At 34.3% G+C, this 14,233-nt stretch overlaps 1 protein-coding gene across 4 annotated transcripts in view; it reads left to right on the top strand.

The window, feature by feature from the left end:
* The window catches only part of SEPTIN7 (septin 7), a 97,926-nt gene that overhangs the window by 73,785 nt on the left and 9,908 nt on the right, over nt 1-14,233 (top strand). For all 4 annotated transcript variants that reach the window (XM_032483720.1, XM_032483722.1, XM_032483723.1 and 1 more), the window contains exons 8-11: nt 1,207-1,299; nt 2,476-2,572; nt 3,838-3,889; nt 10,570-10,695. In XM_032483720.1, coding sequence (XP_032339611.1) covers nt 1,207-1,299; nt 2,476-2,572; nt 3,838-3,889; nt 10,570-10,695 — 368 coding nt within the window. The remainder of the gene's footprint in view (nt 1-1,206; nt 1,300-2,475; nt 2,573-3,837; nt 3,890-10,569; nt 10,696-14,233) is intronic.

The following is a 14,233-nucleotide window of genomic DNA, read 5'->3' as shown; positions in this document are numbered from 1 at the left end:
CACTTCATCATTTATTCTTATGTTTTTTCCCATATAGACACATAACCCTGTTGTAAAAGACATGTGGTCCCATTTTTCTCAGTGACAATTTTACTTCTGTCTGGTTTAGTAACCACATAGCACATTTTGTTTAGGGACCTTTTACTGCTGCTGGGGACCCTTGAAGTGAATGTAACGTTGAAAATACCAGTACAGTCAGTGAGCTACTTACAGGTATATCATACAAGTATAGCCATCAGTTTGTTATGAGTTTGATTAGGGTATGTAATCAACATTATTTGGATGTCTGTATTCTGTTTAGAATTTGGAGTGATTTTGGACAAGATAATTTAATTTAATTAGGTTTATTTATTTATTTGGGGGCGGGTGGTACTGGGGATTGAACCCAGGACCTTGTGAATGCTAAGCAAGCGCTCTACTGCTTAAGCTGTATCCTCCCCACATGAGAGTTTAATTTAAATGAAGTCATTTCTGATGTTATTAATAAGCTGTCTTTTTTCCTGTCTTTTTTTATGCAGAAAAAAATTCTTAAAATAAATAATTCTTAAAAAATAATTCTCCTTATTAATTATTATTATTAACTCCTTAATTTATTATTATTACCTTCTTAATTTCCAGGGCATGTTTTCTCCCTGTGTGCTTGCCTGATCTTGTATCTGTTGCTCTTTAATTTGTGTATATGCACATGTACATGCAAGGATATTTTCTGATCAGTGTGCACATTTTTCTTCTGGAGCCAATGCTATACTTAGATTTACTTACCTTTGCTAAATTCTACTGAAAATTTTAGGTGAGTTTAAGCTCTGTTGATTCAGCTGAATAAAATAGTTGGTGAGAGTTTATCTAGAAAAAGTATCTCAGTCATTGTAAATAAATGACCTAAAGCCATTATAATAGAAATCAACTAGAGAAAGTCCTTTCTAGAATCTTACATCATTTTTAGAACTCTTTTGGTGTTACAACCAAATGACTTTAACACTTCTGAAATAATTGTATTTTGAGAATGGTATTTATTTGTCAACTTTACAGTTAAAAACAAAAAAGACCAGCATTGTACTTTGGTTTTAGATTACAGTTTTGCATTATTGAAAAACAGTAAAGGATCTGGAGCTAAGGACTTAGGAATTTAAGAAGGGTATAATAAAAATAAAGCTAATGTATTGAAATTATGTGTGGTGCTTTTGCTAACTTCCTCTTTCATTTTAGATAATGAAAGAAATCCAAGAACATAAAATTAAAATATATGAATTTCCAGAGACAGATGATGAAGAAGAAAATAAGCTTGTTAAAAAGATAAAGGTAAGTTCATTCTCATATATATACTAAAATGTTTTAGGGCCTTAATAACACTGTAATATCTGCTGGAAAGACCAAAAATGTCAGTGTTTTTAAATAGTTGACTCACAGAATAAATAGGGAGATTATTCAGTGTTGAATTCAACTTTGTGATTAACCTTGTCGATTAGCTGTTATGTATAATAAAGCATTTTATGGAATAGAGAGATAAAATAATTCTGGTCTCCATGTGGTTTTCGATTAACTGATTTCATGTTTTATAATTTTCCCACTTAAAAAACAGGTAATGAGAGAAAAAAGGGGGATAATGAGAAGGGAGAGGATTTGTTATTAAGCACTGTTATGCTTAATCTTTGTTTTAAGAGCCAAAAATATGTTTTCTTTTGTCCTTTTATAAGGATCAACCAAAAATCCATACCAACATAATTTTCTGTATTTTTAATTTATAGTGGTTTCCTAAGTACACTGGACCTTAAAATGATGTATTGATTAATGGCACTATGTAAGCAGATAACTATCTTGGAATAATAAAATATTTGGACCTGATTAATGAAAAATTTCTGAGGTTTTATAAAAATAAAAGTTGTATGTTTTGTATATCCTTATATATTTCTGGGAGCTACAAGAATTTGAAACACTACTCTGAGTTAGTCTGGATGAATACAAATGCAGTCCCCCAGATCTAGAGTTCCAGAGGTAGAGTTTAGCATGCGTAATATTCTCTGCTTCCAGGGCTGTTAGGGTTGGTTTGTGATCAGGTACGAAGGCTAGTAAAAGTCTCATTTTTTCCCTCTAACTGCCAATATGTTTTTTACCCTTGAAAAATTTTCCAGTATGGGACAGCTTCTTTTTGGAATGATTTTGTAACAAATAATTTGATTGGTATATGCCTTAATATTTAAGAATATTTTCAGTGAAAACATAATTTTATTAATTGTTTATGTTGTTTACATAATTCCATGTAAATAACAGTTTACCAAATAGTAATTGAATGGCCTATGAAAGTAAATGCAGAAACTATCAGGGTAATTTTTTTTCTTGTATGTTGAGTAATGTAACTCCTTTATTCTTGAATTTGAGAGGTATACATAATAATAAAATACAGAGATGTATTTGAATAAGAACATTTTGTTTTATACATATTTATATGTATTTGAACAAGAACACTTTGTTTTATAGGACCGTTTACCTCTTGCTGTGGTAGGTAGTAATACTATCATTGAAGTTAATGGCAAAAGGGTCAGAGGAAGGCAGTATCCTTGGGGTGTTGCTGAAGGTAAGGTTTTCTTCAGTGAATGGCTTTCTGTAAGATCTCACAAATGTGATTTAAAAAAATTTGTATTCATAGTAAGTAGTATAATATGCATACTACATTGATATAGTCTAGATTTTCAAAGATAGTTGTGAATTCAGTTTCGTTGAGTCTTATTTCCTCATAAGTACATTCAGATTAATCAGACCTTGTGTCTACTAAGCCAGGCAAATATGTGTTAAATCCTAACGTTTTAGAACTTTAGAAGTCACTTGTCCATACCCGCCCTCCCACCTCTGCCCTACCATTAGGTCTATTCCTGTTTTCGTGTTTGAAAAAACACTTATAATGAATGGGCTCTTTACTGGGGCTCAAAGATTGCTTCCAAAGTATCTAATAACCTTCTGAAATTGAAAACAATTTTGGAAAAAAGGCCTATCATTTTTATCTGAGTCTCAGATAGTTCCAGGACGTCACAAATGATTGAGAACGACTGTCAGAAACCCAATTAAAACAGTGTTTTTAAACAGTTGACTTACAGAATAAATAGTTTCCTCTTTTCAGGACAAAAGTCACCTTTTTTGGCATCATATCTTTAGAGTAAAAAATTTCATTATTAATAGATTCTCTACTAATTTTTTTAAGGAGTTTTAAACAACAATAAAATCTTAGTTATAACATCAAACCACAGATGTTTCCCCAAATTTGTTTATTACACTAGTTTAACCTAGTATTTAATCTTCTGTGTTGTAGTAACTTGGAACCAAGATTGAGTCATAATTGTTCTATTTGTTGGTATTGCTTTGAAAAATTATGTAATTTTTAGGATATTTTCCAAGCTACCGCTCTTATCAGTGACTTTCCCCACCAGTGACACTATACTCATTTCCAACTCTCTGTCATCCCCATGTAACCTTTAGTTGCTGAGCTGAGGCTTTAAAACTTGTACAGCTCTAGAAATATGCATGGAAGAAATTGCTTTGTATCTATAGTTTTAGGTACCCCTCCACCCTTGGCTCAAATAGTATAACTGTTAGTGATACATTTTTAAAAATAAAGAACCTCAATATTCTTGGCTCATCATTTCATTTTGGTTACCTTAAGGAGGTTTTTCTAAAGTGTTCCCTGCCCCCTCCCGCCCCCAACACTAAACTATGCTGTAATGTTAAATCCTAATGAAAAATTGATCTAAACTATTTTTCATATTCTCTCATTATTGTTATACCCAATTATCTTTAAAGGGACTGGATTTAGTGGAAATAATATATGTGGTCTTTTTTTTTTTATAGTTGAAAATGGTGAACATTGTGATTTTACAATTCTAAGAAATATGTTGATAAGGTAAGTGTAAGCAGTTATGAAAATAATAAATTTTTTCTTTCTCTAAATAAGATTAGAGTGAGACAGATTTATTTTTTTGCCTTCTATAAATTTAGCTAATTTAAATTAGTATCTTCATTCTAGCAGTAAAGTGACCACTGCATAGAGACAACTTGGATTATTTTGCTAAGGTGGTAAAGTTGTGAGCAAAAATACAAAATAGGCTTTGTGGCTAGGGATATATAGGAAAGTCATTTATCATTATACCTTGTGTTGAGGTTTAACACTGAAGGAGTTATGGAAAGTGGGAAGGAAAAGGCTTTTGCTCTTCTTTAATGTGAAAACTGGAAAGGAAGGCTGAGTTTTGGGTCAAAAGCTGAACTTTGAATATTTAAAAGTTCCCAGCCTAGTAACTGGTAAATGGAGCATTTTTGTTACTCGAACCATGTGAACAAAACCAGTCTTCCGCCCAGGTGGGAAAACATTACTCATAAATTCCTTCCTCATGCCATTTCATACCCTTTTGTTACTTATCTTGCATCTTGCTTGCTTTTCCAGACCCTCGCTACGTACTGGTCTCTTCAACCTCCAGTTCTGTGTGGTTGTCTTAAGTTGATGTCTATTCCTTTTCATACTCCTGTCTACTTTCCCAATACACAGGAATCTTTTTAGCTAAGTAGAAGTAATAACAAGCATATTGATAATTGGAAGTCATGGAACAACACAGGATCATTCTTAAAAGTGAGGGGGCAAATTTAAGTGAGTCTTGCTACCTCAAGAAATACAAGAGATGAAGTAGAATTTGAAATCAAAGAGATTGCCATGTAATTGGTTTTTCTCAAAGGAGCTCATGACCAAATGTTTTGATAGAAAGTAGATGACAGGGTTGATTCAGCCATTGGGGTTACCAAGCCTCACACAGTGAAAGAAAAGTAAATGCACGTGAAAGGATAATAATCATCGGTCTTGGTTTTGAGAATACAACACTTCAGATTCTATTACGATCTCTTTCCTTTCTCTACATTTTTAAGATGTGACTTCAGAAGAACTAATAATCTCTTATGACATTATATATGTAAGGAATGTTTCACAAATATTAATTGCCAGTGCATTCCCTCTGATTTTATTCATTTCCTCAATTTTAAATCTTCTATGCTACTTGCCGAGTGCTTGACACAGTGATATTCTATGACTTTGTTTTATGTGTTTTAAAAATATGCAATCAATAATTATCTGTATGCCTAAAACACTGTTGAAAGGAAGGCTAGTTACTGCGTCACAAGCTAGAATTTGAACATTGGAAAGTGCAAACGAAGCCTGGCATCTACTGAGTGGGACTCACTAGTATAGAAGCATTACAAGTAAATGGACCATTCTTGCAGGAAGATTTAGTCCAGGAGAGCAACAAGACAATCATACATGTATAAAAATATTTTTTAAAAATCCAAAATTATGTAATATATAAGTAGGTATGCACTGTGATGAGGCTACTTAGATGTATTAACTTCAGAGTAAGTGGTATGTTATGGAGTGGATCAGATAGGAAAGGATTCATGGAAATAGATGCCTTATGATGGATTAGGATAAATAGATAAATATAGTCATTAAATGTTTATTTGTGAGATTGAGACTGGTCCTATTTAACGTTTTTTGTTTGTTTTTTAAAAAGTATTTAACTGAAATATAGTGGATTTACAATGTGTTAGTTTCTGGTGTACAGCAGAGTGATTCACTTATATGTATATATACATTCCTTTTCATATTCTTTCTCATTAGAAGTTACTACAAGATATTGAATATAGTTCCCTGTGCTATACAGTAGTTCTTGTTGCTTATCTATTTTATATATAGTAGTTAGTGTCTATAAATCTCAGAACTCCCTCCCTACCCTCTTCCCTCTCACCCCCAGAACCATACGTTTGTTTTCTGTGTCTGTGAGTCTATCTCTGTTTTGTAAATAAATTCATTTGTGTTCTTCCCACCACAAACATATAAGTGATATCATAATGGTGTTTTTCATTCTCTTTCTGGTTTACTTATTATGATGATCTCCCAGATCCATCCATGTTGCTGCAAATGGCATTATTTTATTCTTCTTTAATGACTGAGTAGTATTCCAGTGTATGTATATACCACAACTTCTTCATCCAATCATCTGTCAGTGGACATTTAGGTTGCTTCCATGTCTTGTCTATTGTCAGTAGTGCTGCTGTGAACATTGGGGTGCATGTATCTCTTTTCTTGTGGTTTGATGACTAGAGAAGTTCCTTTAACATTTGTTGTAAAGCTGGTTTGGTGGTGCTGAATTCTTTTAGCTTTTGTTTATGTGTGAAACTTTTGATTTCTCCATCAAATCTGAATGAGAGCCTTGCTAGCTAAAGTATTCTTGGTGGTAAGTTTTTCCCTTTCATCAATTTAAATATATCATGCCACTCCCTTCTGGCCTATAGAGTTTCCACTGAAAAACTAGCTGATAACCTTAATGGGAGTTCCCTTGTATGTTATTTGTTGGTTTTCTCTTGCTGATTTTAATATTTTCTCCTTATCCTTAATTTTTGTCAATTTGATTACTATATGCCTCTGTGTGTTCCTCTTTGGGTTGATCCTGTGTGGAACTCTCTGTGCTTCCTGAACTTGGGTGACAGTTTCCATTCCCAAGTTAGGGAGGTTTTCAATTATTATCTCTTCAAATATTTTCTCAGGTCCTTTCTCTCTCTCTTCACTTTCTGAGGCCCTTGTAAGGCAAAAATTAGTGTGCTTCATGTTGTCCCAGAGTTCTCTTAAACTATCCTCATTTCTTTTCATTCTATTTTCTTTTTTCTCTTCTGTGGTAGTGATTTCCACTAATCTATCTTCTGGCTCACTAATCCATTTTTCTGCCTCATTTGGTCTATTCCTGGTTCCTTGTGGTATATTATTCATTTCAGTAATTGTATTCTTCAACTCTGTTTCAGTATTCCATATATTTTCTAACTCTTTGCTAAAAACTTCCCCCTGTGCATCTATACTCCTGAGTTCTCTGAACATCTTCACCATCCAACCTCTTTCTCAGGCTAGATTGCCTATCTCTTTATCACTTACTTCTTCTTCTGGAATTTTATCTTGTGCCTTGCTTGGCATGGAAGATATTCCTCTGCCTCCTCATATTGTCTGTCTTTCTACTTGTATTTTTAGGTAGGTTAGTTATGTTTCTCAACCTTGGAGAAGTGGCCCTCTGTGGGAGATGTCCTGTGCGTCCCAGAAGTACACTCCTCTCTTGTCACCCAAGGGCCAGGATCCAGCCGGTCCCAGAGTAGAGTCTGGCCTGCTTTTGTGGATTCCTTCCACAAGCTTTGGGATTGTTATTTTCTTATTTCTGGTATCTGCCTCCTGGTGGATGAGGCTGGACTAGAGGCTTATGTGGGTTTCCTGGCTGGAGGAGTCAGGTTCCTGCTCACTGCTCAGTGGAGCTTGGTTCTGGACCTCTGGTGGATAGGGCAGTGTGTAGAGGCATTTGTGGCTCAGGAAGTCTGCTGATGGGTGGGGCTGTATTCCCACCCAGTATGTTGTTTGGCCTGAGGCATCCCAACACTTAAGCCTACAGGGGCTAGGTCTTAGTGCTAATGACCCAGGCAAAATGTCAGCCTCCAGGAAAGCTCATGTAGATGAATACTCTCCGAATGTCCACCACCAGCTTTTATGTCCCCAGGGTGAGCCACAGCTGCCCCCTATCTCCCCTGGAGACCTTCCAAAACCAGCAGGTGGGTCTGGCCCAGGTTCCTATGAAATCACTGCCTCTGCCCTTGGACCCAGCATGAGCGAGATTCTGTGTGCACTTCCCAAGAGAGTGAAGTCTCTGTTTCCGCCAGTCCTGTCGGGCTCCTGGGGTTTAGCTCTGTTGGCCTTCAAAACCAGATGTTCTGGGGTCTCCTCCTAACGTCGAAACCCTGAGCTAGGGAGCCTGATATGGGGCTCAGAACTCTCACTTCTGTGGGGGCCTCTGTGACTTAATTATTCTTCAGCTTCTATGTTGCCCACCCAGGGGTTTTGGGACCTGATTATATCGCACGCACACCCTTTCTAGCATCCCACTGTGGTTCCCTCTTTATGTTTCCAGTTGAAGAAGATCTTTTATGTTAGGGTCCAGTCTTTTTTTTTTTTTTTTTTTTTTTTTGATGGTTGTTTAACAGTCAGTTGTAGTCATAAGGAGGGACAAGCTTGTGGTCCTACTACAAATTGCTATCTTGACCAGAAAAAATCCTATGTAACACTTTTAACAATGAGTACGATGGAGATATTGGCTTCAACTCCTTGAGGTAGATGGTTAAGCAATTTTGCTTAATAAAAAATTCATTCATTTGTTAAATGTGCTGTAACACACTTGTTTTTCTTTCCTAAGGCATAAATGTTCACTTATGCTAGATGTTCACTTTGCTTCTTAACACAATTTTTCATTTATAGATTTTGCAGTGAAATATGTAAAACATTCTTGAAAAGTATTATTCATTGAAAATGATAACTTTAGGAATATTTTACCTTATTGCCTTTCCTTTTAACTTTGGAGTAAAGGTGAGAAAGATGTATATTTAATGTCTTATTAAATATTGTCTTTAAGATAAAGGCAGTCAGTGGACACTTGAAGGAAATATCAATACCAGTATTCCAGATGTCAATTCCAAGTAATTGAAATCATGTAGATTTAAGTTAAGAATAGAGGTTGCTCCTAGTAGAGACTCAAGTTCAAAGCAGTGTCATTTTACTGATTAAGAGAACTGGCTGTGGCAGACAAACCAAGGAGTGGAGAGAAGGAAAACTTGGTAAAAAATAGTTTCAGGATGTAGCAACGGACAGTGCAGAAATCAAGTAGGGAAGGAATACAGAAGGAGAGAAGAGAGTGCTGTCTTGTCAACAATGGGAGTGGAAAAGATGGATAAACTCCCAAAACTGTGGAGAAAACTATATTACTAATTATCTAATTAAGAGTGGAGTAATGGGTTGAAACTTATAAAGTAAAGCATGTTTAATTAAGTGGAAACACAGACTTTTATATCTGGGAAAAAACCAGAACCAGGTGGGATTTTAGTGAAAGGGAAGAATCTTTCATTATCTAAAATGTAAGAAGACATTAACAAAAATAGCTTAACAACTAGTTATTTTTTTCCACATCTTATATTTCGGCTACTAAGTACTTTACCTCTGATCCATTAATGATTTTTCAGTGATACAATGATGAGATAATATATATTTAAAATTACAAAAAGATTGTTTTATATTGGCAGTTTGTTTTGATTATTCTCTACTTAGAGAAATTGATAACAGTAATTTATTCAAGAAAGTCAACAGTGTTTATCATATCTTAGCTTCAAATCAATTTTTAAGGGCCTGTTATGTGCTATCTGTGGCAAGAGTACAAAAGGTGATGGCATGTTTCTTGTAAAATGGGGTGTTTACAATTAGTTGAAGAGGTTATATTGTGTCTCCTGTAACATACACTGGTACCAAAAAACTGAGTGACAGCCAAAGAGAAAATTGTCAAGACTGAGACGAGTTCCTAAAGCAGTAGAACTTAGAAGTTTGAGAGTCAGTGATAGGTTAACCTGAGCTGTTCTGTCCCAACTATTAGATATGCTACGAGTAAGGAACTGCCTGACTTGACTGAAGTAGAGAGGGATGGAGCTTTAGGTGTAACTCTAATGGCCATAGAGAGGATATTATTCATCAAGGGACAGAGTATAAAGGGAGATGAATCTTGTGGAAAACCCAGACTCAGAAATAGGAGGAATAAACCATCAGAGAACTGAATGGAAATGTCTGATAGTAGGAGATGAACCAGAGTAATTGAACATCACATTGTATTCACAAAGGCAAAAGTAATAGTAAGTTTTCTGGGTATCAGAAATAAAAACAGAGTAACACTTTTATGTTTGTCTCCCAGAAGGGAGTTTTGGTAAGGTGGTAGAGATGAAAAGTGAGAGATGGCAAGTGCAGGAATGGATGATGAGAAAAGAGAAAATGAAGTGATAACAGAGTCCTGCCACACCATATATATCCAGAACACCACATTGGTAAAGAATACCACAGAGCAGCTCAGGGAGTCTCTTAGCATCTTGAATCTTTAAGGGATGATGAAATTGTCGCATACATTGTATAGTTATTTCCTGTGTATTGATTTTGTATATGATAGAAGTGCAATGAGCAGACATTCATTTAGCCAAAATACCACATTTACTGGACAATTTGAATAAACAGAAGATTACTCAATATTAAAATCTCCCAGTTTAAATCCAACTTGATATGTGATATGAAGTATCCCCTTGCATTACATGAGTAAAAACTCAAATATTAATGATATTGCTAAAAGAAAAGCAATTTCTTTTAGGTTTTATGAACTTCAGTAGGAGCTAATCTACTTTCCCTACTTGAGTAAAAACATATACCATAAAGGTAAATACTCTTGTAGAAATGTCATTCTTTAGTAATTGCTTGAGGGGCTTTATGGCTCCTGTGCTTTCATTTGGAACCTAAATTTCCTTTGGTGTCAAGTTACCACATTGTATCTTGCTCTGCCTTGAGTGTGAATGAAGACAGATGAATGCCATCATCCTTAAGAACAGTCTTCTGCTTGTTTTAAGTCTGAAATTTTTGTTTTGGTGAAATTTTAAATTTACACCAAAGCTTTTGTAATAGTTGCAAACTCTTGATGTGTTATTTATTTATGACAGAACACACATGCAGGACTTGAAAGATGTCACTAATAATGTGCACTATGAGAACTACAGGAGCAGAAAACTGGCAGCTGTGACTTATAATGGAGTTGATAATAACAAGAATAAAGGGCAGCTTACGAAGTAAGTATACATCGTTTCCTCCAGAAGAGGTATTATTTATGTAGTGAATAATTGTATTGTTTCGTTTTCATCAGATTCCTCTTGGCTACTGAATAGAAAATTGGGATACTGTTCTTTATGCACAACAGCAGACATTTATACTGTTAAGCTTTTGTTTGTTGGAGGAAGTGTAGTTTTATTACCTTGTTCCTTAGGTGAAAGAGCCATGCATTCTCTTCTGGTCATTTGCCATCATCTTAATAATCTATATACCACACATTTAGCAGATCCCCAATTAGAAATCAAACAGCTCCTTTAGCAAAATTTTTTTTAAAGGAAGAGAACAGTTACTACCAAGTAACCCTTAACTCACTTTACTCTTGAGATAAACGTCCCATAGTCTCTTTAAAGAGACTAAACATAGAGCTTCTACCTTTTATTATGTCTTTTTAAAATAAACCATTTTGATAAGCAAGTGTTTACTAACTGGTTATATAGAAATAAGGGACAGGACCAAACAAAAGGAGTAGTTAGATTAATGTAGTCTTGGTTACCTCCTCTATTCCTGTTGTACATTTTCAGGGAGTAGATTAGCTGGAGTTTGGATTTCTCCTGTTGGTTATTAGTGGTGTGAGTGACTACTGAATATACAGCTTCACCCAGCCAAGCTCATATCCTCAAGCTGTGGTGGTCTTATGGTGGTGCAGGGAAAAGAGATGTGTGAGGAGGCTGGTGAGTTAGCTGTTACAGACTTGGTAACCGTGTATGTGCCCTGTTTTTCCTTTATTTGGGGCTGTTGAAGATCATAAGTATTATGAAGACAATTTTTTGCAATGTATGTACATTTTTAGCCAGGTGTTAACCCACTGTTAGAGGATAATCTTGAAAGATCATCTGTATAATAAATAATGACAAAGGCAAGTTCTCAAAGTAGTAATACTGTGTTTTACAGTGGTCAACATTCCTTATAATGGAAAAGAAAATCATTCCTTTTTTCTTTTTCAGTTATGTCTCCACAGTGGCCCTAATTCAGTAAGGAAGCACCGAAAGCATTAACAATTATTGGCAAAGTCCTAAACAGTTCTCTTTTAAAACTGATCGTAGACCTAACTCTATGTTTATTTTCTTCCATATTTTCCTAATGATGTTTGGATCATAGCCCCAATCTCTTTCTTAACTTTGAGTTTCTTCTTATAGAGCTGTTAGCATGCTTATTTGAGGAACTTTATTGAACAATCTCTAGATTTTCTGGTTTCAGAGATCTCCTGAGAGTAATTCTTAAAAAGGTAAATTTCTAGGCTCAATCATTAGCAAGAGATTCTGATTCAGTAAATGTGGGATGAGTCTAAAGGTTTGTGGTTTTAATGAGCGCCTAAATGGTTTTGATATAGGTGATTAGTAACGCATGTTTTGCAGAACACTGACTTATGGGAATTTACTACTGCTGTTTTAAAAATTGATTTGGTTTTTTATATTTAAAAGACAATATTTTATTTGAGGCAAGATTCAGTGCATGAGAAAAAGGCAAGAATTTTTAATTTCTTTTTAGCAAAATTTTTATTAGACAACTTTAGCACAAAAATATAAGGATCTGTCTAAGTAAATATTGTTCACAAAATTTGAATCCATTTTAAGCATTTCACTAGCTTATGAATTTTTTAACTGTTTGAAAGAAAAACATACACAATTAAAGCCACTGGTAATTTTATAATATGTTAAAGGAAAATGTACTATCAGTTTGATTTTTTTCTTTTAAACGTTTATTCATGTGTTAGAAATAAATTTTTTTCCATAATTCAAATATAAGTCTTTTAAAATAGTGCCATTGGGATATTTTTGCAGTTGGATGAAGGTAAGTAATTCAGAGAAAAATAGTAAACCTTTTAGTGTTGTTAAAAATGCTTCTGCATATACAGAATTCTAGTGTGGATTACTTGAGTTAAACTATAACCCAAGTGAAAACATAAAAAGTAGAATTCTATTGGAAATGTATTTCTTAATGAGATTAATCATGTCTAAACTTTGCCTGTGAAAATAATAATAAAATTTGTACTGCTAAAAGTCATATTGCTCCAGGAGTTAGTATTTTATTTTAAGTAAATAGAAAAATAAATATTTTTAAAGATTGTACCAACTGGGGAATGGCTGTAATTGGAACAGATACTGATATATGATTTGTTAAATTAGAGTTTTACTACTTTATTGAATGACACATACTGAATCTGAAAGAAGTCAGTTGGAAGTCTTACACTTTGGTTATATCTAATACTGTCTTGAAAATATTAGCAATTTCAGAAAACATTTCAGTTGAATTTTTGAAAAAAAAAAAAAATCAGTACCAGCAATTTACGGTACTTTAACTGATGTAAGGTGTTTTTCTTTATAGCTTAGGACCCATCCACGGACAACTAAAAAGAATGACTAATATTTAAATATTAATGACTAATATTAAATATTTAGAAAAAATGACAAATGTGAGTTTAGGCTTCTTCTGATGTTCTATTTGTATTACTTTCATGGTACTCTTCCCTCCATGGTAATGTATCCTTTGATAATGGTGACAGGGAGAGATTGAGGTTTCAAGGATCTTGAGTGGGAAAGGTAGAGTCATTAAACAAAAATTGCCAATTCTCCAGCCATCTCCCTCTATTATATATCTGAACCCGGAGTGTTATGACATGGATCCAGGTACCATGTTTCTACCAGCTAACACCACATCATGCCCTTAATAGAAACATGTTCGATACTGGGAGATACACTCTTTAAGTTTTTGTTACAGTACTTTGATTTATCACTGAAAGAGACTCCTGTTTTGTCACCTGGAGGTTTTCAAACTTTAGATAAGGGATGGGTACGAGGGAGTAGGTCTTTTTTTCTGTAATGTGATAGGTGGGTTGTTTGTAACTTGGAAATTTTCAGGCAGATCACTTGAGGCAAAACTTTGTATGGAAATTGAGGATCTGGAAATTGATTTTCTTAAAACTGCACAAGCTAAAGTAACTCTCTTCATATAAATAGAGACTTCATTTTGAAGACCGCTGAACTTTGGCCCTTTAAAAAAAAAATGTCATTTTATCACTTTCTTAATTGCCTATGGTCTCTAAACAGCATCTGCAGGCAATTTGAAAAAGAAATAGGCTAGGGGAGAGTATAGCTCAGTGGTAGAATCCCCAGTACTTCCATTTAAAAATAAGAAGAAGAAATAAAATTGATGATAAGGTCATTTATTCATCTGCTGATTGCTGATGGACCTGTTTTTCATTGCTCTTATACAATATATATACATATACATATGTATATACATCTATTTAAAATTTATAATTACATTAACTTTTGTCTGGCAGTGTACACTCTGAAAAGTGCTAAATAATCACACTTGATTTTAGATTATAAGTTAATTTTTTAATGTTAAGTATTGAGTAATAGATTAGTCTATCTTATATATAATTTCTGGAGACAGTTTGGACAGACTGTAGAGTGTACTAAACTATGGGTTAAAAATAAAAATAACTGGTTTATATGATTGAAAACGTGCCTTTCTGTCATAGTGGTCTTAGAA

Source organism: Camelus ferus, chromosome 7, assembly GCF_009834535.1.
Source record: "Camelus ferus isolate YT-003-E chromosome 7, BCGSAC_Cfer_1.0, whole genome shotgun sequence".
NCBI classification, from domain to species: domain Eukaryota; kingdom Metazoa; phylum Chordata; class Mammalia; order Artiodactyla; family Camelidae; genus Camelus; species Camelus ferus.
Note: the sequence above shows the minus strand (reverse complement) of the source record. Positions and strands in the feature narration are given on the sequence as shown.